This window comes from Leuciscus leuciscus, assembly GCF_965113295.1.
Source record: "Leuciscus leuciscus genome assembly, chromosome: 9".
Classification (NCBI taxonomy): domain Eukaryota; kingdom Metazoa; phylum Chordata; class Actinopteri; order Cypriniformes; family Leuciscidae; genus Leuciscus; species Leuciscus leuciscus.
The window spans coordinates 20,020,993-20,046,641 of record NC_138733.1 but is presented as its reverse complement, the minus strand read 5'-3'; the positions used below and the strand labels follow the sequence as shown (position 1 = coordinate 20,046,641).

The following is a 25,649-nucleotide window of genomic DNA, read 5'->3' as shown; positions in this document are numbered from 1 at the left end:
TTCCATTTGTTTGTCCTGTCCAGGGTCAAGAGAGTGACTCCTCTGAGACGTCAGTCCGTGGTCCACGCATTAAGCATGTGTGTCGTCGTGCAGCTGTAGCTCTGGGTCGCAATCGTGCTGTGTTCCCAGATGATATGCCTACCCTTAGTGCCTTGCCATGGGAGGAGAGAGAAAAGATCTTGTCTTCCATGGGAAACGATGGTGAGAAAACATCTTAGAACTAGTTTGATTTTGTTGAAAAAAGTGACATTGTTTTTAAATCTTTAATGATATATTTGAATAGACAAATCATCAGTGGCGGGATCAGAGGAGGCAGAGCCACCCACACCTCCTATTAAGCCAGTAACGAGGCAGAAAACGGTCCATGAGGCCCCACCCAGAAAGGGCCGGCGCTCTCGACGCTGCGGGCAGTGTCCAGGCTGCCAAGTCCCAAATGACTGTGGGGTCTGCACCAACTGCCTGGATAAGCCCAAATTTGGGGGCCGCAATATTAAAAAGCAGTGTTGCAAGTGAGTGTGAAATTTTGTTATAAATATAATAAATTGTGGGTTTCTGAACCTTTGCACCCTAAAATTGCCTGTAAACATTTGTGTTTGTCATCACAGAGTACGGAAGTGTCAGAACCTGCAGTGGATGCCATCAAAGTTTCTTCAGAAGCAGGCGAAAGGTCTGTTTTCTCAGAATACCTTATTATAAGCCAGAGATGCTCTTATATTTCAATTAATTGTCTGTTTGCATTGAATTCAGGTAAAAAGGACAAGAGGAGGAATAAATTGACTGAAAAAAAGGATTCCCATCACAAATCCCAGTGTTCTGAATCAAGCCCCAAGCCAGGCCCTCCTCCAAAGGATGACCCTCCCCATAAGAAAAGTGAAACTCCACCACCTGCACAGGGAGAGGACAAACAAAAGCAAACGCAACCTTCATCACCATCTTCACCAGCTGTCTCCCCAAAGGACCTTCTGCTCTTTAGTGCTTCTGACGACCCCAAGCAATCTCAGACCCCTTTGAGCTCAGCCTTTAGAAAGGAACGGAAGCAGCAGCCCAGTTTTTCACCCACCTCCCTGCACGCTGCCCCATCTTCCCCACCAGCACAGTCCCAGCAGTCCTTGCAGCAGCAAAGCCAAATGCCAGCAAAAAAGGAAGGTCTTGCAAAGTCCCAGCCCACTGAGCCCAAGAAGAAATCTCAGCAACAAAGTCAATCCAGCTCTGCAGCAGACACAGGTAAAGAGATGAGAATATTTACTGTTGCTAACTTAACACAGAGGGTGTCCATTCCTGCTCCTGGAGGGTCACCTTCCAGCTGAGTTTAGCTCCAGCAATAATTAAACACCCGAATCAGTTAATCAAGGTCTGGATCACCAGAAATTTCCGGGCCGGTCTGTTGTAGCTAAATTTTTCAGGAAGATGGCCTTCCATGAACAGGATTGGACACCCCTGACTTACCATAGCCTTAATGTTTTTGTTTTATGGTCATGTCATCTTTTAGCATCTGAAGCAAAGCTAAAGAAACAGACCTCTCGATGTGTTCAACCACTCAAGCCTAAACCAAAAGAAAAGGTAAGCAGATCTTGCAGACAGATTTGTATTCTTTTTTTGTCATAAACTGTTTTTATGAAAACAGTTTTGTCTCTTGCCTCTTCCCCCTATGAATAGTGGTTGATTTTCTTTGTGATGTTTATAATCCTGAGATTCAGATTCATAGCACAAATGTGACCCGTGCCGGCAGAAGGAGTCGGAATGCACACAGGATAATTTCGAGCTACAGGTTTTCACAAAAAGTAGTTCAATAAGCCCTCGTCTAGCGATCCCAGTGCTCCAAATAGCAATTAAACATCTAAAAATATCTTTATTGGTATGTTTTCTGAGAGTAGTACCTTTCCTTTGTCCATGAAAAACTATCTTACTCGCACTGACTGACAGATCCGACGCGTGCGCACAAAGACGCCATAGACAGCACGCAGTCCCGATATACACACATACACAGAATTACAGTATTTCAAAACATCTGTCTTTGCGAGTATTCACACAAACATTATCTGTTATGTCTTAGGTGAACGTTTGGTTAACTGTTGGGGAAAAACATCTGATGTGTAACATTATTTTAGATCCGTGCGATAAGTAGGTTTTAATATAAAGGCTGTCTGTTTCATTAATGTTAATCAAACTATTGTGGTATCAGTGGAAAAAAAGTTGAATATATTCTATAATAACTCTGGTTTTGACTTGGTGTGTGCCAAATTTGGTGTTATTACCAGGGATTTTAAGATATGGTTGCTAGGTGATTTTGTTTTGGAACCTTCAGAAAACTTTAACTCGATTTTTCTCAAAACTGACTTTGCTGACTCTATCGACGTCAAACAGGTGTAGCTCAGTACTTTTTTTGTCTGATTCCAACAAATCATGCATTATTTGAAGGTAGAGAGTGTGAAAATAACTCATTTTAGAAAATTTGCTCATTGTGACTTGTTTTGCCAGCATGGGTCACAAATGATGCCAAGGTCAAAGGTTCAATTCCCAGGGGATGCACATACTGACAAAATGCACCTTTAATACACTAAGTCACTTTGGGTAAAAGCATCTTGCATATGTCCCAATGTAATATAAATGGCGTTGTTTACAGGAGAAACATATACCCAAACTAGACAGCAGTACTTTAAACTCCCAGAGCACTCCTTCGCCTGGGGGCACCGCCAAGCAGAAAGCGCCCTGCGATGGAGTGCATCGAATCAGAGTTGATTTCAAGGAGGACTATGACATTGAGAATGTGTGGGAGATGGGTGGGCTCAGCATTCTCACCTCTGTGCCAATCACCCCGCCGGTGGTGTGCTTTCTTTGTGCCAGCAGCGGTAATGTAGAGGTGGGCTGTCTTTTGTTTGTAATTCCTGTCTCATGAATTGAAGGCAAAAAAAACGTATGAGATGTTCTTATGGTTTGTCGTCTTCAGTTTGTTTTCTGCCAGGTGTGCTGTGAACCCTTCCACCTCTTCTGCTTGGGGGAGACAGAACGCCCCCATGAGGAACAGTGGGAGAACTGGTGTTGTCGTCGATGCCGCTTTTGCCATGTCTGTGGTCGGAAGTATCAGAAAACAAAAGTAAGACTTTCTATTAATTTACATTTCTGTCACGATATAGATCAAAGATGCTTTAGAATCCAGAAGTGTCTGCAAAAATGCATTACAAAAAAGGTACAAATTTAAATAAGGGAGACTAACAGAAGAATTACTATGCAAGTAACTCAATGGCAGGTATTTGTTTCAAAGCTTTCTCCTAAAGTACAAAATTTAGTATTTCAGAGTCTCTGATCATGGGAATAATAAAGTGCTTCCAATATCAACAGAAGGGATTTTTAAAAGACACTTTTGGAACAGAGGGAGGAAAGTTTTAAAACATCCAGATTTAATGGAAAAAAATGTAACACTACTGTAAACAGTATGACACTGATTGATATTATTCTTACATTGAAGTGTGAAGTTTTTCACACAATGCTACGTTATATGACCATCAGATCGAAAAGGTTGTAACATTCTGATGTAATTGTTAAAGATGAATAAAGTTGAATACTCAAAGCTTGAGTCCGCTCGGATCAATGATGAATGTCTTCATTTGGTATTTTCTAATGAAAAGTGAAAAATACATGTCATCTCACTGGAATTATCATTTCCTTTCGATACATTTAATAACCGAGCCCCTTGCCACTTCCAAAACCTTCAGAAATGACTAATGCTTAATACCTTGATGGAATCAGAACTAAACATTTTATTATTTCCATCATCTAGCAGCTACTGGAGTGTGACAAGTGCCGAAACAGCTATCACCCTGAGTGCCTGGGACCCAACCACCCTACCAGACCCACCAAGAAGAAAAGAGTCTGGGTACTTACACACTCTCAATCCTAGATGTCTGTAACATCTGTTATTTTTGCTACATTCTCCCATAATTATTTTTCCTTCTGCCACAGATTTGCACCAAGTGTGTGTGCTGCAAGAGTTGTGGAGCCACCAAACCAGGGAAGGCCTGGGATGCCCAGTGGTCACATGATTTCTCTTTGTGTCATGACTGTGCCAAACTCTTAGCTAAAGGTCAGTGCTATACATCCTGGATGTTTATTGTATGTTTCTAAACTATCACTTAACTATGTAATCAATGTTTTTCTTCTCCCAGGCAACTTCTGCCCACTCTGTAATAAGTGCTATGATGACGATGACTGTGATAGCAAAATGATGAAGTGCAGGAAGTGTGATTGCTGGGTCCATGCCAAATGTGAAAGTTTAACCGGTGAATTATCTGTTATTCTCAACATCTCTTATCTGTCTTGTGGCATTACACCATGACATTCAACTAATAAAAGTTGTTGCTTCAGCTTTAACATCACAGGAATAAATTGCATGTTAAAATATTTAAAAATATGTATTAAAATCGAAGATTTCTCACAATATTACTGTTTTTACTGTAGTTTTGGTCAAATAAATGCAGCCTTAAGGAGACTTCTTTCAAAAACATTTAACAGTCTTACTGACCACAACTTTTGATTGGTAGTGTAAGTATTTAGTTAAGATCTGATCTGTTCTAACATGGCTATGGTTATTAAAGATAAGGTAGCATTCTAGATTTTGGATGTTTCTGTAATACACCACTATATAGGTAATCTTTCTCTTTATATATTTAGATGATATGTATGAGCTCTTGTCTAACCTGCCTGAGAGTGTGGTCTACACCTGCACAAACTGCACTGAGCCCCATCCCGCTGAGTGGCGGGCCGTCTTGGAGAAAGAAATTCAGAAATCCATGCGGCAAGTTCTCACCTCCCTGCTCAACTCCCGTACATCCACACACTTGCTTCGCTACAGACAGGTGAATTGCCATCTCCAATCCTAGAAGTTCTCACCAGCTATATTTTCACCACCAAACTTAGTGATGGCACTATCTTCTTTGTCTCAGGCGGTTATGAAGCCACCTGAGTTGAACCCAGAGACAGAAGAGAGCCTTCCCTCACGCCGTTCCCCAGAGGGCCCTGACCCCCCTGTGCTGACGGAGGTCTCTCCACCAAATGATTTGCCTCTCGATTTGGAGTCTGTGGAGAAGAAAATGGATTCTGGATGCTATAAATCAGTGGTAAGAGTTTATAAAAATGTCCTTTTTGAAACACTTTAAAGCAAAAAGCTTTTATCTTTCTATTCCTCTATGAAAGATTACCTGCTGCCTTTTGAGCCTCTAATGCAGCAGGGTTCATATACCGGTCAAATACATGTGAAGGCCAGGTGTCAATTTCTGCTCCTCTCTTTCAGCTGGAGTTCAGTGATGACATTGTGAAAATCATCCAGACAGCCTTCAATTCAGACGGAGGTCAGCTAGAGAGCAGGAAAGCCAACAGCATGCTCAAGTCTTTTTTTATCTTGGTGAGGAAAAGCTGCTGGACACACAATTCTGACAGTGGAACATCTTGCAGTCCTACATTATTGTTTCTGATGTCACTGTTATTTGTTACAGCAAATGGACCGAATCTTTCCATGGTACAAGGTGAAGGAGTCCAAATTCTGGGAGACGTGCAAAGTCTCTTCTAAGTGAGTCTTTCCCATGCATTTGTTTCAATTTGTTTGATTCTACATTTTAACTTAGAATGATTCAAAGTCAAAATGTAGAGAATGATTCAATTTAAATTCTTTGGCCAGAAACCATTTTCAGAACTAAATTCAGGAACAAACTGTTTAGTTTGATGGTGAATAGTGGGACCAGTTAAGCTAGTATGAGCATCGAAAACAACCTCACTGTCGAGTGTCTGTCTATTCTTTGCTCTCTTCTGGAGCAGAACTATCACCTTTCCATAGGGAATGCAGCCTGTATGGTCTAGTTCCATTGTTTGAGGTTGACAGGCAGTGTCACATTTCACATGGGTGCTTTGACAAGTCTTGTGGTTGGCATTTGGTTTGCATGTTTGTATACTTCATTTGTTACCATTAATTATTAAGAGTGCAAAGGTTGTGTGTGTGTGTGTGTGTGTGTGTGTGTGTGTGCACGCATGCCTGATTTTGAAAAGTGTCTTTAATGAGAACAATGTTTATATTATTTCATTTTGCAATTATGATATGAGCTTTTAGTCTTTTTATTTATTTATTGTTATTTGGCCTTTGCCACTTTTTTTTCTATTGCATACTTTCCTCCTCTCACTGCTGTTGAGCACCTTGGCAATTTAGTGTATATTTATATGACAATGAACATTTTTAAAGGGTACTACTGTAAAAACATACATTTGTTCATATGTTGGGTAATTAAACAATGTTGTGTAACAAAGACATGACTAACAAGACAGCGTTGTATCTTTGCAGTAGTGGACTGCTTCCCAATGCTGTTCTGCCCCCTTCTTTGGATCACAACTATGCCCAGTGGCAGGAGAGGGAGGAGATAGCCAGGGCTGAGCAGCCTGTGCTCATGAAAAAGATCATCCCAGCTCCCCATCCTAAAGCCCCAGGAGAACCCAATTCCCTGATGGCCCCCACACCACCTCCTCCTCCACCCCCCATGCTTATCCATGGTGAGAAAGTTGCTTTAAAGCACTATAAAAACTAACATGTAAAGGAACTACTTGTGTGGTACATACTGTTAGGAGACAAATAACTACATTCTATTTCATTCTGATTATTTTTCAGTTCAAACTAAGTTAAAGTGTTAAAGTGTATGTAGATAAGTAACACAGGAATATTTCTTTTGATTTCAGACCACAGCCCTGAAGACAGCCCTGTTATTCCCCCTCCTCCTGGTGTTGGTGACAATAGACAGTGTGCGCTTTGTCTGAATTATGGAGATGAGAACACAAATGTGAGTAATCAACCAAAAAGAATACATTAGCATGTATAGATATGGATTTTTAATTATACTGTACTTTAATTTTGATTTGTAAGACTTTGGGTAATGTGTTTTCTAGGACTGTGGGAGACTGCTTTATATTGGCCAGAATGAGTGGGCCCATGTGAACTGTGCACTGTGGTCAGCAGAGGTGTTCGAGGATGTTGACGGTGCTCTCAAAAATGTCCACATGGCAGTCGGCCGAGGCAAACAGCTGGTACACGATTAACAAACACGACACATGGCTTAGATTGAGTTACTGTGCCATAATATACATTTATGTAAAAAAAATTTGCTGAATAAGCCTACTAAAAAGGCTATAGGCAAAAAATCTTTGCCCACCCAAAAACAGATTGCATTATGCTTTGCTTTTTCAGCAATGTGAGAACTGTCACAAACCCGGAGCTACGGTGAGTTGTTGTCTGACCTCCTGTACCAACAACTACCATTTCATGTGTGCACGTCAGAAGCAGTGTGCCTTTTTAGAGGACAAGAAGGTTTACTGTCAGCATCACAGAGATCTTATAAAGGGCGAGGTAAGGAATCATGCATGCATCAGTAAGCAAGTTATGGTTTTGTATATTTGTTGTGAAGTGTTGAATTTATTATAAATAATAAACCTTTTTTTAAAGGCGGTGCCAGAGTCTGGCTTTGAGGTGACTCGAAGGGTCGTTGTGGACTTTGAGGGAATCAGTCTGAGAAAAAAATTTGTTAATGGGCTTGAACCAGATAATATCCACATGATGATAGGTATGTATGTCTTTGCACTGTGCTTGCTATTGATAACTAATAAACAAAGCGCTCTACATCAAAGTGAAATGTCACTTTTGTTTTGGTCAGGGTCTATGACCATTGACTGTCTTGGTATGCTAACTGAACTGTCAGATTGCGAGAGGAAGCTGTTTCCTGTGGGATACCAGTAAGTCTTTGAAATTACAGTGTTGTATTTCAGTAAACATAAGATATAAAATGAAATGACCATTTGATCTATTTACACAGATGCTCAAGGGTCTACTGGAGCACTCTAGATGCCCGTAAGCGATGCGTTTATAAATGTAGAATTTTAGTGTGCCGCCCCACGATGACCGAAACTTTCAATAACAACACAGTAGCTCAAGAGGAGAATCACACAGTTGCTCATAGTCCTCCACCTGTTTCATGTAAGTAGATTTAGATTTATAATAGTCCTCATTGAGTCATTTTGTTGGCATTTTTAAAAACTGATGATAATTAAACATTTCAGCTGAAGTGGATGCTGCTTTGCCTGGACCCACAGATTCCATAAAACCATCAAATGTGCCTTCCACACCGAAACAAAGGGTTTATTTTAGGAACAGACACCCCAGCTACCCACCATGTAATCGTTCTCCCTCAACCAGACCACTTCCCTCCCCAGGTAGGAGTTACTATATACAGTATTTATATTGCTTTATCTCCTTTATTAAAAAAGTTTATTTTTTAAAATGTTGTTCAATGTATTTTCTCCCCTTTAGATGGTTTTAGTAGTTTAGCCCATGAGATTGTGACTGTGGGGGACCCTCTGCTGAACTCCAGTCTACAAAGCATCGGATCTCGTCGACACAGCACTTCCTCCATCTCCACTCAACAACCTAGGCAAAAGCTTTTCTCCCCTCCACAGGGAGGCACAGGATCCATTCAGACAGGCAATTCATCTGCCCCTTCCCTGTCCTCAACCTCTAAGGAACCTTTACCCAGGGACACAGAGAAAGGAAGAGTACCATCTGGAGAGAGATCTCACAATCGAGAGGCAAATTCAGTAAACAGCGGAGCACAGCGTCGTTTTGGTTTCATTGAAAGAATAGATTGTAGTAGAGAGGCATCCAAAAAGCAGTCTGATGTTGAGAGTTTGAAGTCATCGCAACCAGCTAGCGTAAATCAAGTGTCACCACCTCTCGGAACTGCAGTTTTGACAGGACATCAGAGAGGAAGTGGCAGTTTAAAAACCGAGAAAGGGAAACAAGCCACTAAAGATACTGACCTACCAGCTGGAGCCACTTTTATGTCCAGTCATCCACTCGCCACTCTTCCAAAAGACAAAGCTAATCCAATCAAGGAAGGAAATGTGACATCAGTGGCTACATCAAAAGACTCAGGAAAGACTGGGTCTCTGCAATCGGTTTACAGCAAAAGTGGGAGTAGGAAGTCTCATGACTATGCGTCTGGCCCGGCAGCGGCAATGAAGCCTCTCTGGTCGTCTGGTACCAAGGTGGGAGAGGAAGAAATAAAGCGTGGCTTCCAGGCAAGTGCTGCCGTGACTGTTAGTCATGGAACCTCTAGCACCAAAGAAAAACACTCCAAAGTCAAAATGAATGTGAGCAGGGATGTTTCAAAAGAAAGAAAAGAGACTCCTCAGAACCGAAACCCAGTTCTCAACAGCAACTCTAAAAGCGGTAATGTCAAAACACAAAGTCAGGGTCCACCTCCTCACAACATTAGCAATAAAGACACCGCACTGAGCAGCAACACGGGATCTGGTACAGTGGAAGTTAATAAATTGGATCAGAAGGAAGTGGAGAAACCATTAAAGTCCAAAGAGAGATTTAGCTTCGAGAAAAAGCATAGTTCAGCCATGGATGCTATTCAGCCGAAAGCAGGAGGCGAGAGAGGTATTAGACCACAACAGGTGCACCCTAAATCAAGCAAAGAGGTTACTCCAGTGGTGAAGAAACAAACTGAGAGGCTGCCTATATTGTCTCAGAAAATGGATCCTAATGGTACCAAAGCTGTCAGCATATCCCCTAACACAAACACTTACACTTCTGTTACCCCTAGCAACCAGGGCCCCCAAAGAAGGTCCTCCCGAGCAGTGGTTTTCTCCCCATCTGCAAGTTCTGAAAGCTCTGAATCAGACAGCCACATCCACCCGGATGATCCTGAGGAGCATCTGTTGGATCACCAGTGTGCTGATGATGGGGAGGACAATAATTTAGAGGACGAAGGCAGCATCGATAAGCACCACGAGGAGGATAGTGATGGTTCGGCAGGTTCAGCAAAACGCAGATACCCAAGGCGGAGTGCTCGTGCTCGATCGAACATGTTCTTTGGGCTAACCCCTTTCTATGGTGTCCGGTCGTATGGTGAAGAAGACATACCCTTCTACAGAAGTGGTGAAATCTCCATGAAGAAGCGGACTGGGAGCAGCAAGCGTTCAGCTGAAGGACAAGTCGATGGGGCAGATGATATGAGCACATCATCTTCAGCAGACAGTGGAGAAGATGAAGAAGGAGGAATTGGTTCAAATAAGGACACGTATTATTACAACTTCACACGCACCATAATAAACCCCAACTCTGGTCTTCCATCTATTGCAGGTATTGATCAGTGTTTAGGAAAAGGGTCACAGATCCACAGGTACTTGAGGGACCAGGCAAAGGAGCATGAAGATGACAGTGATGAGGTATCAACAGCTACCAAGAATTTGGAGCTGCAACAAATTGGCCAGCTGGATGGTGTGGACGATGGTTCTGAGAGTGACGTTAGTATAAGCACTAGCAGCACAACCACAGCTACTACTTCGTCCACACACAAAAGCTCAACAAAAAGGAAGGGTAGAGAAAGCAGGGTAGAGAAATCAACCATTGACTCAGGGAAGGAGGCAGAAAATAACACAAGTGGTAACAGTCGTGAAGGTCGTAAAAATCAGAAGGATAACTGTCTTCCATTAGGGAGTGTGAAAACACAAGGACAAGACCCCCTTGAAACTCAGTTGTCACTCACCACGGATCTCCTCAAGTCTGACTCTGATAACAACAACAGTGATGACTGTGGTAACATCCTGCCTTCTGATATTATGGAGTTTGTGCTCAATACTCCTTCAATGCAGTCTTTGGGACAGCAGACAGAAGCTCCTTCTGCTGAACCATTCTCTTTAGATGAGAGTTATGGGGTGGATGTTAACCAAAGAAAGGACATGCTTTTTGAAGATTTCACTCAGCCACTGGCCAGTGCTGAACCTGGCGAGAGTGGGGTAAACACCTCCATTGCTGTAGAGGAGTCATATGGTCTTCCTCTTGAGCTGCCCTCAGACCTCTCTGTGTTAACAACCCGAAGTCCCACTGTAAATAATCAAAATCATGGCTCATTGATCTCAGAGACCCCCGACCGTACTATGTTGGCTCTGGCCACAGAGGAATCGGGAGTCGAGAAAATTGGGAAGAAACCGAGAACAGGGTCCACTGTATCCAGCAAGAGCCCACAGGACAGATGTACTGATTCCCAGGTTCCGGAAGGTCACATGACCCCAGAACACTTCATTCCTGCACGCATCGATGGCGACCATATCACAAGTCCTGGAGTAGAACCTGTGGGAGAGACTGGAAACCGAGATCTGACGAGAACTACTAGCACACCAGGTCTTCCCAGCTCACCCACCTTACCTCTCCAGAGTCAGAAGTTCATCCCTGCTGCCACTGTTAGCTCAGGTCCCACTCCAATTGCAAGCTCTGCTGTTCAAGCTACCGCCTCTCAATTGAAGCCTGGCCCAGAGAAACTGATAGTGTTAAACCAGCATCTGCAGCCACTCTATGTATTGCAAACTCTTCCCAATGGTGTATCCCAAAAGATCCAGATTGCACCATCTGTTAGTGCAACAGGTGTCATGAACACTAGTGCCCCTGTTTTGACAGGCCTCAGTGGTAGCATCTCCACCTCTCAGTCCATTTTTCCTGCTGGCGGCAAAGGTTTAGTGCCTGTACCTCATCACCCACAAATCCATGCATTCACAGGCACCTCTCATACTGGTTTCCAGCCAGTCATTCCTAGCACCACATCAGGCCTCATCATAGGAGTCACCTCCCATGATCCCCATATTGGTGTGACAGAAGCAGGACATAGGCATGATCATGCCCCTAGTGTTGCTATGGTATCTAGTGCTTCCTCCATCACCCCAGCTCCGACTATGCTCCCCTCTGGACATGGCAAGAAACGCCTAATTTCTCGTCTTCAGAGTCATAAAAGCAAGAAACAGGCGCGTCCAAAGACTCAACCCACACTTGCTCCTTCTGATGTTGGGCCCAATATGATAATAAACTTATCACCTTCACAAATTGCTGCAGGAATCCCTGCTCAGACAGGCCTGATGGAACTAGGGACTATAACTGCAACTGCCACACCTCATAGAAAAATTCCTAACATCATAAAACGCCCAAAGCAAGGGGTAATGTACTTGGAGCCTACTCTCCTTCCACAGCCCATGCCTATTTCAACCACAACTCAGCCTGGCATATTGGGACATGATTCCTCAACTCACCTGCTCCCATGTACTGTGTCAGGGCTCAACCCAACTCAGTCCGTTTTGAATGTGGTGTCGGTGCCTTCCAGTGCACCTGGAAACTTTTTAGGAGCAAGCTCTGTATCGCTGAGCGCCCCAGGCCTCATTAGCTCAACTGAGATCACAGGATCTATAGGTAACCTCCTTATTAACCCTCACAACCTGAGCCTTCCAGAGCAACAGATGGTTCTGCATTCAGGAACCCCAATGATGTCTCATCTTACTAATCCTGCCCAGACGTCCATTGCAAGTAGCATCTGTGTTTTTCCCCCAAACCAAAGCATAAGCATGTCTGTCAACCAGCAGGTGGAGAAAGGAGTCTTGGCAGATAAAACCCTTGACCCAAATGTCAGTTCAGCTGGTCAAGTTGCTCTTACCCCTAATCTAATCGCTCAAGAACTGAACAAAGGTCATGTCGTTGGCGTCCTCACTCAGAGCTCACGAACCTCTCCCATCTCTCGACCACCACATCAGCAACAATCCTCAAAGTTATCTGCTGGAGCAGCCTCTACAACTGTTGGGAAAGGAAAGCAAAAGGCTAAAAGAACTCGACCAAGCCCAGATAAGAGCAGTGGAAAGAAACACAAAGGACTTCAGTCAGATACACCAACTGTTGACGCATCTGCAATCCAATTATCATGTTTTCCAGGGTAAGAGTCTGAAATTTTATAATGCATCTTGCTTTTGTTGGTAAAAAAAAAAAAAAGGTTAAAGTGCTAACTTTTTTTCTTTTTGTAGTGATCGGGAACTTTCATCACCTGAGCCAATGGATACAGGGCAGTCAAATGAAACTGGTTCAAAAAAGAGGTAAACAATAATAAAAATCAATCTTACATTTTCAATTAGGTATCTGACTGAATTAAACTCTTTTCCTTTTTTCCTTTCACAGTGACTCTGCCACTATGACAGCTGATTCCTCTGCTCTTAAACATAAAACCATGGACACACATAATGAGAAACCAAAGACTGCAGGTGTGTAAAAGGTTAGGTCTTTCTGTCTATCTCTGTTAAATGTTGCAGTGGTTACAGATACGTTTTTGTCAAATTTTTTGCAGGACTACCTAGTAAGGGTGATGGGAAAGGATCTAATGCATTCTCAGTGGAAACACCTGATCAAAGGGACAGTGGGAGAGACTCCTCTCTGGACTACAAGCCTAAGAAAGGGCTCATATTTGAAATCTGCAGTGATGATGGATTTCAAATTCGCTGTGAAAGTATTGAGGGTAAGTAAGATCTAGATAATGATAAATCCGATATGGATTTTAATGTTCATTTGTTTGATAATTACAATCAGTCTTCTGTGAAATTAATTTCCTGTTTCAAAATCCTTTTTTGTTTCAGAGGCCTGGAAGTCCCTAACAGATAAAGTGCAAGAAGCCCGGTCCAATGCTAGACTCAAGGCACTTTCATTTGATGGTAAAAACATAATAAAGCATTTATTATAAACATTATACATATTTTGTTTTACTGATTATGTTCATTTGGCAAGTTCTGACAGCTGTCCCGTGAGAAATACATCTTGTATTTCAAATCACTTTTCTTTTTCAGGAGTGAATGGGTTAAAGATGCTGGGTGTTGTTCACGATGCTGTAGTGTTTTTACTGGAGCAGTTGTATGGAGCTAGGCATTGCCGGAACTACAGGTTCCGCTTCCATAAACCTGAGGAGCCAGAAGATCCTCCTGTCAACCCTCATGGATCTGCCCGTGCTGAGGTGTACCACAGGTATTTGTCATGGGCAGGGTGGTCTGTTTCCGATCCCTGAGCATCTTAAATCTTTACAGAATTACTTGTTACCCTTTTCTATTGTGAAATCTTTTAGAAACTAACTGACTTTTATCTGCTTGAATTCATAATTTCAGGCGATCAGTTCTGGACATGTTTAATTTCCTGGCATCCAAACACCGTCAGCCTCCTGTGTACAACCCCCAGGAGGAAGATGAGGAGGAGATGCAGCAGAAGTCTGCACGGTGAGTCACCTTACTGACCCCTGTTCTAACCTTTTTTCAGTTATGGATTAAAGCATCAAAACACCTGGTGTTTTCACAGACGGGCCACCAGCATGGACTTGCCACTGCCTGTGAGGTTCAGGCACTTGAAGAAAGCATCCAGGGAAGCTGTGGGTGTCTACAGGTATATACACTTTCTATTTAAACCAAAAATGGTTGCATTGAAAACAAGCATGCATCTTTGTTGCATACTTATTCATCCTATGTATTGTTTACAGATCAGCCATACACGGCAGAGGTCTGTTCTGCAGGAAGAACATTGACGCTGGAGAGATGGTCATTGAGTATTCTGGCAATGTCATTCGCTCTGTCCTCACTGACAACCGGGAGAAGTACTATGATGGCAAGGTAGAAATCTAATACTTGGTCATCTATTAGTGCAATGCATTTAAAACAAACAACTCCACCCGTGTTTCTCATTGATTTTTCTTTTCTTTTTTTTTCTCTGATTTTCTTGATTTTCTTCATTTTTCACAGGGCATTGGCTGCTACATGTTTCGTATCGATGACTACGAGGTGGTGGATGCCACCATGCACGGCAGTGCAGCCCGTTTCATTAACCACTCCTGCGAGCCCAACTGCTACTCCCGCGTGGTCAATGTTGACGGTCAGAAGCACATTGTCATTTTTGCCATGCGCAAAATCTATAGAGGAGAGGAGCTCACATACGATTACAAGTTCCCCATTGAAGAACCAGGCAATAAGCTGCCTTGCAACTGCGGGGCAAAGACGTGTCGCAAATTCCTTAATTGAAAGCGAACTCACAAGCTAATACTGTCTGTGAAATGCTATCAAGGGTGTGTAATGCCAGGGAAGAGACATTTTTAAATGTGTTTTTTTTTTTTTACTGAAGCAGGCTCAGGTTATCAGAAGGTTAATGGTATTGTGCCTCTTAAGTTGTTTAATTTTTAGAAAAGAGAATTGAGCAGAGTCACAATGGTGAAGATTGCCCTTATGTCCCCTTTATTAATGGCCGATTTATGAAATGAATGCCCCCTTATTCTTAACTTTTGTATATGATCTTTTATTTTACCATTTTGTTTTTTCGAAGAAGGATATTGTGAACAGTTTTAAATTTGTAAGTCAAGTCTGGCCTGCCCTTACCTACTGAGTGTGACAAATTACTGAAAAAATGCCGCATCGTTCCATTCAACACCAAAGTGCAATTTTGGAAGGGAAAGATTTAATGTTTTTAGATTGACAATACATAATCCTTTTTTAGCCTGACCTGTTTAGACATCTCTCCCTTTTTGAATGTACATTGAAGCCTTCAGAGCATCCATGGTCATCCTTGCCAAGCTGGGCCTGATTCTCTGTATGAAAGACTGTAAATATTATCTCAGAGGAGAGATGATGAGGGGAAACACTAGGGGGAGCAGTGGTCTCTGGAATAATGGTCCTTAGAAAGACGAGATTGTAAATGTTCTTTTAGTCAGTGGTTGAATGAAACTTGTTTGAGATATGAAGAGTAGGTCAGCAAAGAGCTTGGGATCTGTAGGGGCTTGCTGGGTTGAGATCCTGGTGGACTGACAGCCAATGGACCAGAGCAAATTCTGAGGTCTGGGGGGAATGACATTCTTTTATTTAATATACATTTTTATAGTGATTCAGAGAGAAAGTAGCTTAATGTATTGCAAAAAAAAAAAAGTATAATTTGCTTGATCCAAGGCTTCTTGTGAAACCTTGTAGATTTAATTGGTTTTAGCTCAGTCCAAATGCTATTACCATATTATTATTTTTTATTTCTCTCCCTAGGCCCATAGTTCTGTGTGAAATTGAGATTGTTTTTTTGTTGTTGTTTTATGAGGCAATTTAAAACTTGACTATTTTTGTTCTGTCTTGTCACTGACAGAAATATAATTCGTTGAATATGTGAATATGTATATTTTTCTATACAAATGACAAAAAAAAGCACTCATTGGTAAATGGCACTTAACAATGGTATTTATATTTTTAATAAAACATTATTTATTTTATCAACATTTTTGTAGGAAATAATAGATTTACAACACTAATGCTTTGTCCAGACATTTTTATAGTGCTGTCTTCTAAAAGATTTTTTTAGTTGGATTTTATTTTTTTGTAGCCCGAATGTTTCTTTCTATTCCAAAGACTGAAGCAGTTACTGTTCCCACAGAGTGCGGTCCACCAGAGGCTCTCGTTGTGAACCCAAGTCAAGCACGGACATTCAAATATTATTTCAAATAAGAGTTTAGGTTTAGTGAGCTTTTCAAAGTGCAGATCGGTTTGATATGACTCCCCTTTCTTAATGCCAGCCTTAAAATTAAATGCAAGAACAGCCCTTCTTCCCCTAAAAGGCCCTCTTTGCATTTTCAAAACTTGGAGAAAATGTCAAAAAAATATAAACATGCATGAAATCCTTCTCTAGCATTCTAGCTACTGACAAGTCCCAAAGTTTATTCCATATATTTTGTTATATCAAAATATTTTCTTAGAGATTGGTGTAAAGCAAGGAATTGCCACAGAGGCTATCCCATTTAAAACTACTTGTAAAGCACTATATGGAGGAGGAGAGGGCGGAGGGCTCTTGTTTCCTCATGGTCTTGTGCACTGAAGATCAGTCTTCTTCCCAGTCTTCTTCAACACATGTTGCCTTGGCACTGCATGGACGCTCCAGCCAGCCATTCAGTCAATGCACGTTATTTGCTCGTATCATCTTTTTCTCTTTTAAATGTAGACACCACCAACACCTGTCCCAATCTGTGCTCTTTTCAGGGCTCAAGTTTTGTTTGACCCCTATTTGAGTAAGGCTGAGACAGATATGGCTTTATTATTTCTGTGGATTGTTCTTCCGTTTTTCAGATCAAGAGTTTGGTGCCTTCTCTGTAAACTTCTCTGGTGGTTGTTTAATTTTTTGCGTTTGAACTTGATTGGACAGTCAGCTGAGGATCTCCAGACTATGGAGTAACGTTCAAAGCTATTTTAACTAGGGCACAAACAGATTCCACTTGACTCTTATTATATATTTCATGTAAAGTTACGATGCTTTTCAAAGGGATGTTGTAGCACGAGTATGTGGGTATTGCAGAATGGCTTGGGATCTGTACATACCTCTAGACAAAGCTGCTGTGTACAACCGTGGCTTCCTTAGATAGCCACTTTCAAGGCCAGTTCTTTTGCCTCGTAAGTTTAACTCTAATAAAATTGTTGTTGTTTTTTCCTCGGCCACTGCAGACCCCCCCTTACAGCCCTCACTGTACCTAGGCTGCAATAATTTTGACCTTTCCCAGAATTTCATTTTTGACTAAGGCACTGAAGATCAGAGTTCTATACGTTGCCTCACATTGAGCATTTGTTGGCTGCTGCCTCATATTTGTATACGTGTTTGTATTGATCAGAATTTGTGTTTTAGCCATCTTTTTCAGGGATTCTTGGGGGTCTTGCCCAACTTTTCTCTCGCCCTGGCACCCCTGTGGAACAGGGACGTGCTGAACTCTGCAGTTAGGCCGTTTTTGAATGTATTCTAGAATTTTGTTTAATCTTTCTTTTTATTCTTTTTATTTTATTTTCCAACATGAAAGACTGGGAAGATACGGGACAGCTTTTTATTTCATAAAATAGGTGGACTATACAGCAATGGCAATCTTTGCAGGGTTCTACAGAAACTATTGCTCAGTCTAACGAAATAAGAATTTTATTTTATTAATCTATTTTTTTTGTAATGCAGTTACTAATCCTAAGGGCTTTGTAATAGACTCCTGCACAGACATCAATACAACTTCAGATGCTCCATAAACCGGTGTAACAGTGATCGGTCAGTGTTTCAGAAGCAGACACGCTCTTGTCGTTTTCCTGGACTTTACTCTTCCACACCACGAAAGTGGTACCACACCTTGTCCTGTAATTATAATCAACAGTACATATATACACAATATACATGAATATATATATAAACTAAACGTGTATGAATAGTAACTTGTATTTCAATATCTACACAATATACGGAATGGACAGACAAACTTAGTTACAGTAGCAAACAGCAGCTTCATAATGGTTAATTGCAATGTTCAGTGTATAATCTGTAATGGTTTTGTGTTACAGATAAACTTTAGAGTAACTATTGTGCATCATTTTAATATCAAGATCAAGTACCAGTTTTCCTGTGCCTGTGTATGTTCCCTCAATGGAGCATTGCAGTTTTTTTTTGTTTGTTTTTTTACTTTATTTTGTTTTTTGGAAAGGAGCGGTATTTATATTATGAAACAAGTTAATGTAAAATGTGGTTGTAAACTTTTTAAGCATTGATATTTTGTTTGCTTTTGATGGTGTAGTTGGCTTTATTTTACTCTGTACATTTTTAACAGTTTGTGGACATTAGGAAAAAAAAATGTCCTTGCCTAAACCCAGCCATGTCACCCATACCTCTCTCTCCTATTGGATCTTAAGTTGTACTTTTTCTTATGTGATGTTCTGTAATGAGTAATGGTAACCATTCTATTTATTTAATTCTGCAAGCATCTCTAGATGTACACTGAGGTAAAGCTCCTTCTGAGAGCAGGTGACAGCGCTCCCTGTTTTTGGAATTTTAACTTGGTTCACTTTGTACAGAAATAAGTTGCAGACCATCTGAGGTACTTTAGAGAGTCAGAGAGGTCTTGAGAAGGAGAGATTTGAATTTGTTCCTCTTGGAAAACGCAAGTTTTCCATTGTCTTACCAATACTTCCTCTCCCCTGTAGCTTTGAGATATCATGTTGATGTTGATACTGACAGTTTTAAGGTTTTTATTTCTTTTCTTTTTTTTTTCTCCAAGTTGCCCCATCAGTGTTTTACCGTTTTTCAGAAAAATGAAGGAAAATTTGTTAATCTAAAATATTCAACCACAAACTACTTAAGGATGAATGTATAATGAGGAAAAAATTGTATATAACAACTGTAAAAAGGAAAGTTTCTAATCATGTTTATTTTCTATGCACTTTTTTATTTAAGTGATAGTTTAAATAATAAACATGTCTTGTTTACTCAAACTGGATATCTTGTTGTTTAACCATTGCATAATTGTTACTAGTTCCCTGGTCTTGCATCAATACCCATATTTTATATTGGACATCAAGTGGCAACAACATGGTACACTCTTAATATAAAAGTTCTGAAGGGGGTTTTCGTAACAATGTCACGGAAGAACCTTTTTGGGTTCCCCAAAGAACCGATCAGAGAACCATTTTTCTTTCTTAGTGCAGAACAATTTAATAACCTGAAGAACCTTTTGTGCATTGGAAGGTTTCCATGTATGTTAAAGTTTCTTCATGGAATTATAGATGCCAAGAAAGAACCTTTATTTTTAAAGGTGTGCCAAATGTCAGTAATGCATAATGCCAGAAGTAATGTGCTGTTTCTGGCTGTGTGTAACTCCTGCAGCTCTTCATTTCCATTTGAAGGATCCTATTGTTAGGAAAGAGCTGCTGAAGTTTATTTTCAACAAACCTGTCATAATATAATAAAATGGGTTTTATTGAAGAAAGAAAGTGTTTTTTAAGAATGTGCTCATTAGGTTTAAGGGTTTAAGAGACAAAATTATGATTTAAGACAAAATTATTATATATTTTTTTGAATGTGCCACTTTATTGAAACCATTCACACCAAGAGATCAAGAAAAAGGTGGTTCGGGTTAGCTGTTCATAATGTTATCCTGTTATCCAGCTGTTCATAATGTGAAGTACCTGGCCCCATGAAACCCTGTAGACAACAAGGAGCCACTAGCAGTCTCCCTGAAGTAGTTTATGAGGCATTAGACCTATAATGAGAATTACAAGGCTGGAGAAGTGTTCTAGACAGGCCTGGATACCCCTAATGGGGAAGCTTTGCCCTCTAAATAAAGCTACAAAAGTAACTAGAACCATATGTCTGAACTGCCACCCACATGAGAATATCTCCCAGTCTTCATTCATGTCTGTAGATTTTCACTACTCATTTAAACTGAGAAATAACCACATTTCTTTTAATGCATTAAGTATGTTTTTTTTCCCCTCTTGATGTGGCGACTTACTAGTGGCGACTATGAATCCAGAGCATTTGTTTACATAAAATGGTCAGGTCACATAATCATCTACATTGTCTTGAAAATATGCTTTAGTTGAATCTCCAACTTGACCACAGGGCTATAATCCTTGAACGGTTTACTTCTTGCAAATTCGCCACAATAAACTGGCATCCTTCCTGTGTAAACCACACAATAATTAAATACACAAGGGTCTCGCCAGACTGTTCGCTGGCGCCCAAGACCCCATCTTTAAGGCTCTACTGTATCAGATAATGTTTATACTTCTAAAGTTGGACAAGCTACAAACATTTAGTCTCCGTCCCTTGGATGATCCCTCTTTCTCCCTCCCCATCTCCCAGCCTCTCTATTTCTAATTGGCTTCCAATAGCTTCCCATTTCCTCTGAAGGCTAGGAGTGCTCATTTTTTCCCAGACTCCTTGGACGGCAAAGAAAAGAGGAGTTCCACTGCTCGTTTCTCTTTTGCCTGCTCAAGACTGTCAATCCAGTGGAGCTTCAAAAAACTTAAATGGTGAGTTTGATTATTTAAATTTTTTTACATAATTGTGAAATGTTTATTGTTTAGTCATGATGGGTCTGACTGCTTTGAATACTGTGTTATGGCAACTTTTTGGTTTTGATTTTATAGGTAAATAATTGTTTCCCTTGACAGTCTGCACTTTAGACACTTTGACGCAGATACAACTATTATTATTTCACTTTGACTACCAATCAAAGTGAAATAATAATATTTCATAGTATTATTGTACTATGAAATAACGCTGCCGAGTCTTAAAATGGAAAAATGTTCCAGTGTCTTATGTAACTTTTGTTTTTGTCAAGCTTGTTTATCTTTAAAACTCATTCCTGATCTCAGCTTGGTCATTTTTATCTAGTTAATGAGACTGACAAACATTCAGTGCAATTTACATTTCTGTAGCCAAATATTTGAAAAATTTGAAAACTTCCTACTAATTTATGATTAATGCCAGTTGAGACCCATTTATAATGCACTGCCGTTTCAAGATAAGAACTGATTCATCCCATATTTCACCACAAAGTTTAATTTGTAATATAGTGTAAATGTTGCACTGATATTATAGGAATGTACCTCAATCTTTGTGTCGATGCAAGGCTGCAATAATAAAGAATGTGATGCATATGAGAGCGAGTGATGCTTTGTTTGGAAATCAGACCATCCAGTTGACATTGGAATGACGGTATTTGTTCTGCGCTCTTTGGCAGTCATTCCTCTTATGTCCTAACATGGCTCACGGATTGAGCTGCTCAAAGCATTTAGAACCAAAATACATAAACGCGGTCCCGAGAGATAACTGTCCAGATGTCCTAGGACAGATGTTTCTCTTAAATTAAAGATCCCAGTGCTTTAACTGATGCTGCAGAATTTTTGAAGAATGCTTTGGTGGTCTGGTTGTATTTCTCAGTGTGAATCATCAGCAGTTTCTCAACTTTCATAAGAAACAGCTGTTTGACAGACAGTAGACTTGAGTAGAAAACTGCTGATTTACGCGAAGAAATAAAATCTTGGAAATGCTTCGTTCCAGACAGGATTACGAGAACTGACAAGCCCATGAATACTTCCTGCTGTAGAGACTGCGTGTTGCAGCCTGATTATATTGACTGGCTACAGCACCTCATCAATGAGAGATGGTAGACAGTAACATTTATAATAGTGATTAGCACATTCTGCATTTTTGTTATTCACCAGCTAACTACAAACGTCAGGTTTAACTCCTCATTACTGTAGATGGAAAAACAGCTGACAAAATAGTGTAACTGGAGAGAGTTATTAAAGGGATAGTTCACCCATAAATGAAAACTGTCATCATTTATTGACCTTCATGTCGTTCCAAACCCTTATGACTTATTTTTTTCTGTAAGAAAATCCTGGCCACTCTTTTCAATATCAATGAAAGTGAAATGGGGACTGGGGCTGTCAGGCTACAAAATGATTTAAAGAAACAAACACTATGAAAGTATCATAATAGTGATCCAAATGACTTGTCCAAGTCAAAATATAATGCACAGACCACATGATAACTTTTTTTAATACTTTTTTTATTATGCATATGCACCATTTCCAGTCAATGTAGGCTATAAGATATGAATTCCAAGGCTATATTTCTAAGTCTTCTTTATCTGCTTTTACACTTACACAGTTGAGCTTGTGCTTTAGTAATTATTATGTTCTATAAACTTTCCCTTGGCATGCTCACCCTATTGACCAAGAGGTGAGATAATGCAACTCTCTGACTTGTGCTTCACTGCTTTTCACATTATGTGCAGATTTCATACCATTTTCAGTCTAAATGATGCTGAAATCATCTTGAAACAAGATTATGAGACTACGTTTTTTTCTTCCATTTTGTTCTTTTCTCCACAGACTGAGCGATGACATCTCTGCAGACATGGCCTCTTTCGTTGCTGCTTGTTATTGCAGTACATTGGTCTAACTCACTTGAAGACAACAAGATCCCTAGTTTGTGCACAGGAAGCCCAGGTATCCCAGGATCCCCTGGGTTGCACGGCAGCCCCGGTCAGCCCGGCAGGGATGGACGAGATGGCCGTGACGCACAACCAGGAGAGAAGGGAGAAAGAGGGGAGAGGGGAGAACCAGGTACAAAAATACCAACCTCAGTGGTGTTTTTCTCACCACCACCTCCCATGTGCTGCAGTTCTCACATTTTTTTGTAGGCCAAATCAAAGGGTAGCATCGCCCTGGTTCCCTCTACAAAAAACAACAAGATTTTTGCAGAAAATTAGCTCTGTGACTTACAAATATTTATGATTCTTAGACGTTTTGTTCATCATAATCTTCACAAATAAATGTTTATGAATTTTGAAGCCGGACTAGTAAATAGATGAGTTAACCTGTTTGCCGTGATGACGTTAATGTCCCCAACAACCTCCGTAGTCCCATTTGACCACTTGTCAGCAACCGCCTTTTTCAAGACACGTAAAAGCTATTAAAAAAAACACAAGGGGGTGTTACTGATGTATTTTATGTTGTAGAATAAAGCAGGAAAATATCTTGAGCTTGTTTTAAAGGGGTGGTTGATTTATGATTTCGCTTTTCTAACTTTAGTTAGTGTGTAATGTTGCTGTTTGAGCATAAACAACATCTGCAAAGTTACAATACTCAAAGTTCAAAGCAAAGGAAGATATTTGCTTTTAAAGAAAAGGACTACAACAAACTGCTGGTTGGGACTACACAACATTCCTCCCGGATTAGTGACATCACTAAACCTAGAATTTACATAAACCCCGCCCCCGGGAACACGCAGTCCATGTTGAGAAGAGGAAAAGTTGTTGTATAAGAGTACATTTGTGAGTCAGCTCAAACTTTAGCATTCATCTTTTCACATGCAATAGAAAGTCACCCTGTGTGCATCTCACAACAGTTCCTATACGAGCGATTTATAGATTTATCATGACCGAATATCATTGTCAATATATAATTGAAGATAGTTAACTCCACATCAGCAACATAAATTCATCAACTAACCATTCAGAGACGTCCTGTTGCATTCTACATGTTGTCACTTCTTCTTGAGTCTCTCCATCTTTGTCTGACTCCGTTTTAACATTAAAGGCAGAACAGTTTCTGTCATTTTAGTGTCTGCGTGAGGTAATAGCAGCTGCTAACACACGCGCTCTTGAAACCCCGCCCTCTGCAGCAGCTCATTTGCATTTAAAGGGCCAGGCACAAAACGGTGCGTTTTTGCAGACCCTCAAAAAGTGACAACTGTAACTTGCTATATAAAAATATCTGTGGAGTATTTTGCGCTAAAACTTCACACACACACTCTGGGGACATCATATATATATATATATATTACATCTTGTGAAAAGGGCATTTTACCACCCCTTTAACTACAGACTTTATTTCAGGCATTTAACCAAAAACCCATAAAAAAAAACTTCAGGACGATAGATCCGGAAGTGCTAAAATGCAAACTTGTTTCCTGGTTTTGGCCTAAAAAAATACCTGCAGCACTCTATTGAATGTCAATAATAAAACTTGAAAATCCCATGATGCTTATGGCAGGTCAGCCAGGCGCGAGGGGCCTCATGGGAGACCGAGGGGATCCAGGGGGAAAAGGCGAGCGAGGAACCCCGGGCGAGTGTGCGGTGGCCCCCAAATCAGCTTTTAGTGCCAAACTGTCTGAGGCCCGCACGACTCCATTGGCGGCAGGGGATGCGGTTCGCTTCGACAAAGTGATTCTGAACGAGCAGGGCGATTACAATCCCGAGACTGGAAGATTCACGTGCAGAGTGCCGGGCGTTTACTACGTCGCCGTTCACGCCACAGTCTACCGCTCCAGCTTGCAGTTTGACCTCATAAAGAACGGAAACACCGTGGCCTCCTACTTTCAGATCTTTGGGAACTGGTCCAAACCAGCCTCGCTGTCTGGAGGAACACTAGTGCACTTGATTCCAGGAGATCAGGTGTGGGTGCAGATGGCCCTGGGCGAGTACACTGGCTTTTACTCCAGCCCAAAGACAGACAGCACTTTCACTGGTTTCCTAGTGTACTCAGACTGGAAAAACTCTGCTGTTTTTGCATAGATTTAAAGCACACTGCACCTAACTTTCTGTTTGCCACATGCAGGCTTCATGAAGTGGAAAAGCACTGTCACGGATAAGACAAAGGCCTTTGATTGGCCTTCATTTGTAATCATTTCAATATAATCAGATATGATCAGCACTGCACAGAATATTCAGTTATAAGCACATTTAGTCATACAGAATAAAAAGACTGGTGGGTTGCCATGCAAAGAATGAAAGTATGAAATTCATAAATGAAACACATTACTTCTTTGGAAATATGGAATAAAAAAATGAAAAGAAGAAAACCTTCTGCTGTTTTCTCACAAAATGTTTATTCTGGTGGCAGTCTATATTTTGTGAAAAAGCACAATAAATACTTTCCAACACTTCTCTGGAATATGACTTCAATAAAATATGACACCCATAATTACCTAATTTGTCAGTAAATGGTACAAGGAAAAGCAATTTCTACTGCCGGGAAACGGAGAGCTGTGGTTTCATGTTTCAGAGTGCATTTAAAGCAATAGAGCACCTTTAATGGGAAATGCTGTAATTATTTATTCACTCATGTTGTTCTAAACCTGTATTACTTTGTTCCTTTTGTGAAACACAAATGGAGAATTTCTGAAGACTGTACAGTTCACTCTTTTTCATTATAATTACAATGAATGGGTACTGGAAGACTTAAAAAAAAAAAAAAAGGATGCAAAAGCATCATAAACGTATCTGTATTACTTATGCATCATATTCAAGAACAAATCATTTAGATTTTTTTTTTTTTTAACTAAATCACATGATTCATTGAAATTATCAGGCCCCAAGAATGATTTGTTGAAACTCTAGTCTCCATACTTGTGAAATATCCTATTATCTTTAATGGAGTCATAAAATGTTATACCGTATCTCTAGTGTTTGAGTATATTACACTGTAGGTGAAGACAC

The 25,649-nt window shown here is 40.6% G+C and overlaps 2 protein-coding genes across 2 annotated transcripts in view; both read left to right on the top strand.

Annotated features, from left to right (window-relative positions):
* The window catches only part of kmt2a (lysine (K)-specific methyltransferase 2A), a gene marked incomplete at its 5' end in the record, with an annotated part of 31,909 nt that extends 12,784 nt beyond the window's left edge, over positions 1-19,125 (top strand). The window contains 32 exons of the mRNA XM_082178784.1: positions 24-201; positions 284-509; positions 606-667; positions 748-1,224; positions 1,490-1,560; positions 2,624-2,860; positions 2,948-3,094; positions 3,779-3,874; positions 3,961-4,081; positions 4,164-4,277; positions 4,669-4,853; positions 4,941-5,114; positions 5,288-5,398; positions 5,490-5,563; positions 6,326-6,531; positions 6,715-6,815; positions 6,922-7,059; positions 7,220-7,378; positions 7,475-7,592; positions 7,683-7,761; positions 7,842-8,002; positions 8,086-8,238; positions 8,336-12,782; positions 12,871-12,939; positions 13,022-13,104; positions 13,188-13,355; positions 13,474-13,548; positions 13,681-13,855; positions 13,993-14,100; positions 14,180-14,263; positions 14,358-14,487; positions 14,617-19,125. Coding sequence (XP_082034910.1) covers positions 24-201; positions 284-509; positions 606-667; positions 748-1,224; positions 1,490-1,560; positions 2,624-2,860; positions 2,948-3,094; positions 3,779-3,874; positions 3,961-4,081; positions 4,164-4,277; positions 4,669-4,853; positions 4,941-5,114; positions 5,288-5,398; positions 5,490-5,563; positions 6,326-6,531; positions 6,715-6,815; positions 6,922-7,059; positions 7,220-7,378; positions 7,475-7,592; positions 7,683-7,761; positions 7,842-8,002; positions 8,086-8,238; positions 8,336-12,782; positions 12,871-12,939; positions 13,022-13,104; positions 13,188-13,355; positions 13,474-13,548; positions 13,681-13,855; positions 13,993-14,100; positions 14,180-14,263; positions 14,358-14,487; positions 14,617-14,892 — 9,003 coding nt within the window. The 3' untranslated portion in view covers positions 14,893-19,125. The remainder of the gene's footprint in view (positions 1-23; positions 202-283; positions 510-605; positions 668-747; positions 1,225-1,489; positions 1,561-2,623; positions 2,861-2,947; positions 3,095-3,778; positions 3,875-3,960; positions 4,082-4,163; positions 4,278-4,668; positions 4,854-4,940; positions 5,115-5,287; positions 5,399-5,489; positions 5,564-6,325; positions 6,532-6,714; positions 6,816-6,921; positions 7,060-7,219; positions 7,379-7,474; positions 7,593-7,682; positions 7,762-7,841; positions 8,003-8,085; positions 8,239-8,335; positions 12,783-12,870; positions 12,940-13,021; positions 13,105-13,187; positions 13,356-13,473; positions 13,549-13,680; positions 13,856-13,992; positions 14,101-14,179; positions 14,264-14,357; positions 14,488-14,616) is intronic.
* Positions 19,126-19,272: 147 nt separating this feature from the next.
* Positions 19,273-25,096, top strand: c1qtnf5 (C1q and TNF related 5). The gene is made up of 3 exons (XM_082178807.1): positions 19,273-20,667; positions 22,540-22,773; positions 24,205-25,096. The coding sequence occupies exons 2-3, from the start codon at positions 22,548-22,550 to the stop codon at positions 24,723-24,725; spliced, it is 747 nt and encodes a 248-aa protein (XP_082034933.1). The 5' UTR covers positions 19,273-20,667; positions 22,540-22,547; the 3' UTR covers positions 24,726-25,096.
* Positions 25,097-25,649: the final 553 nt, after the last annotated feature.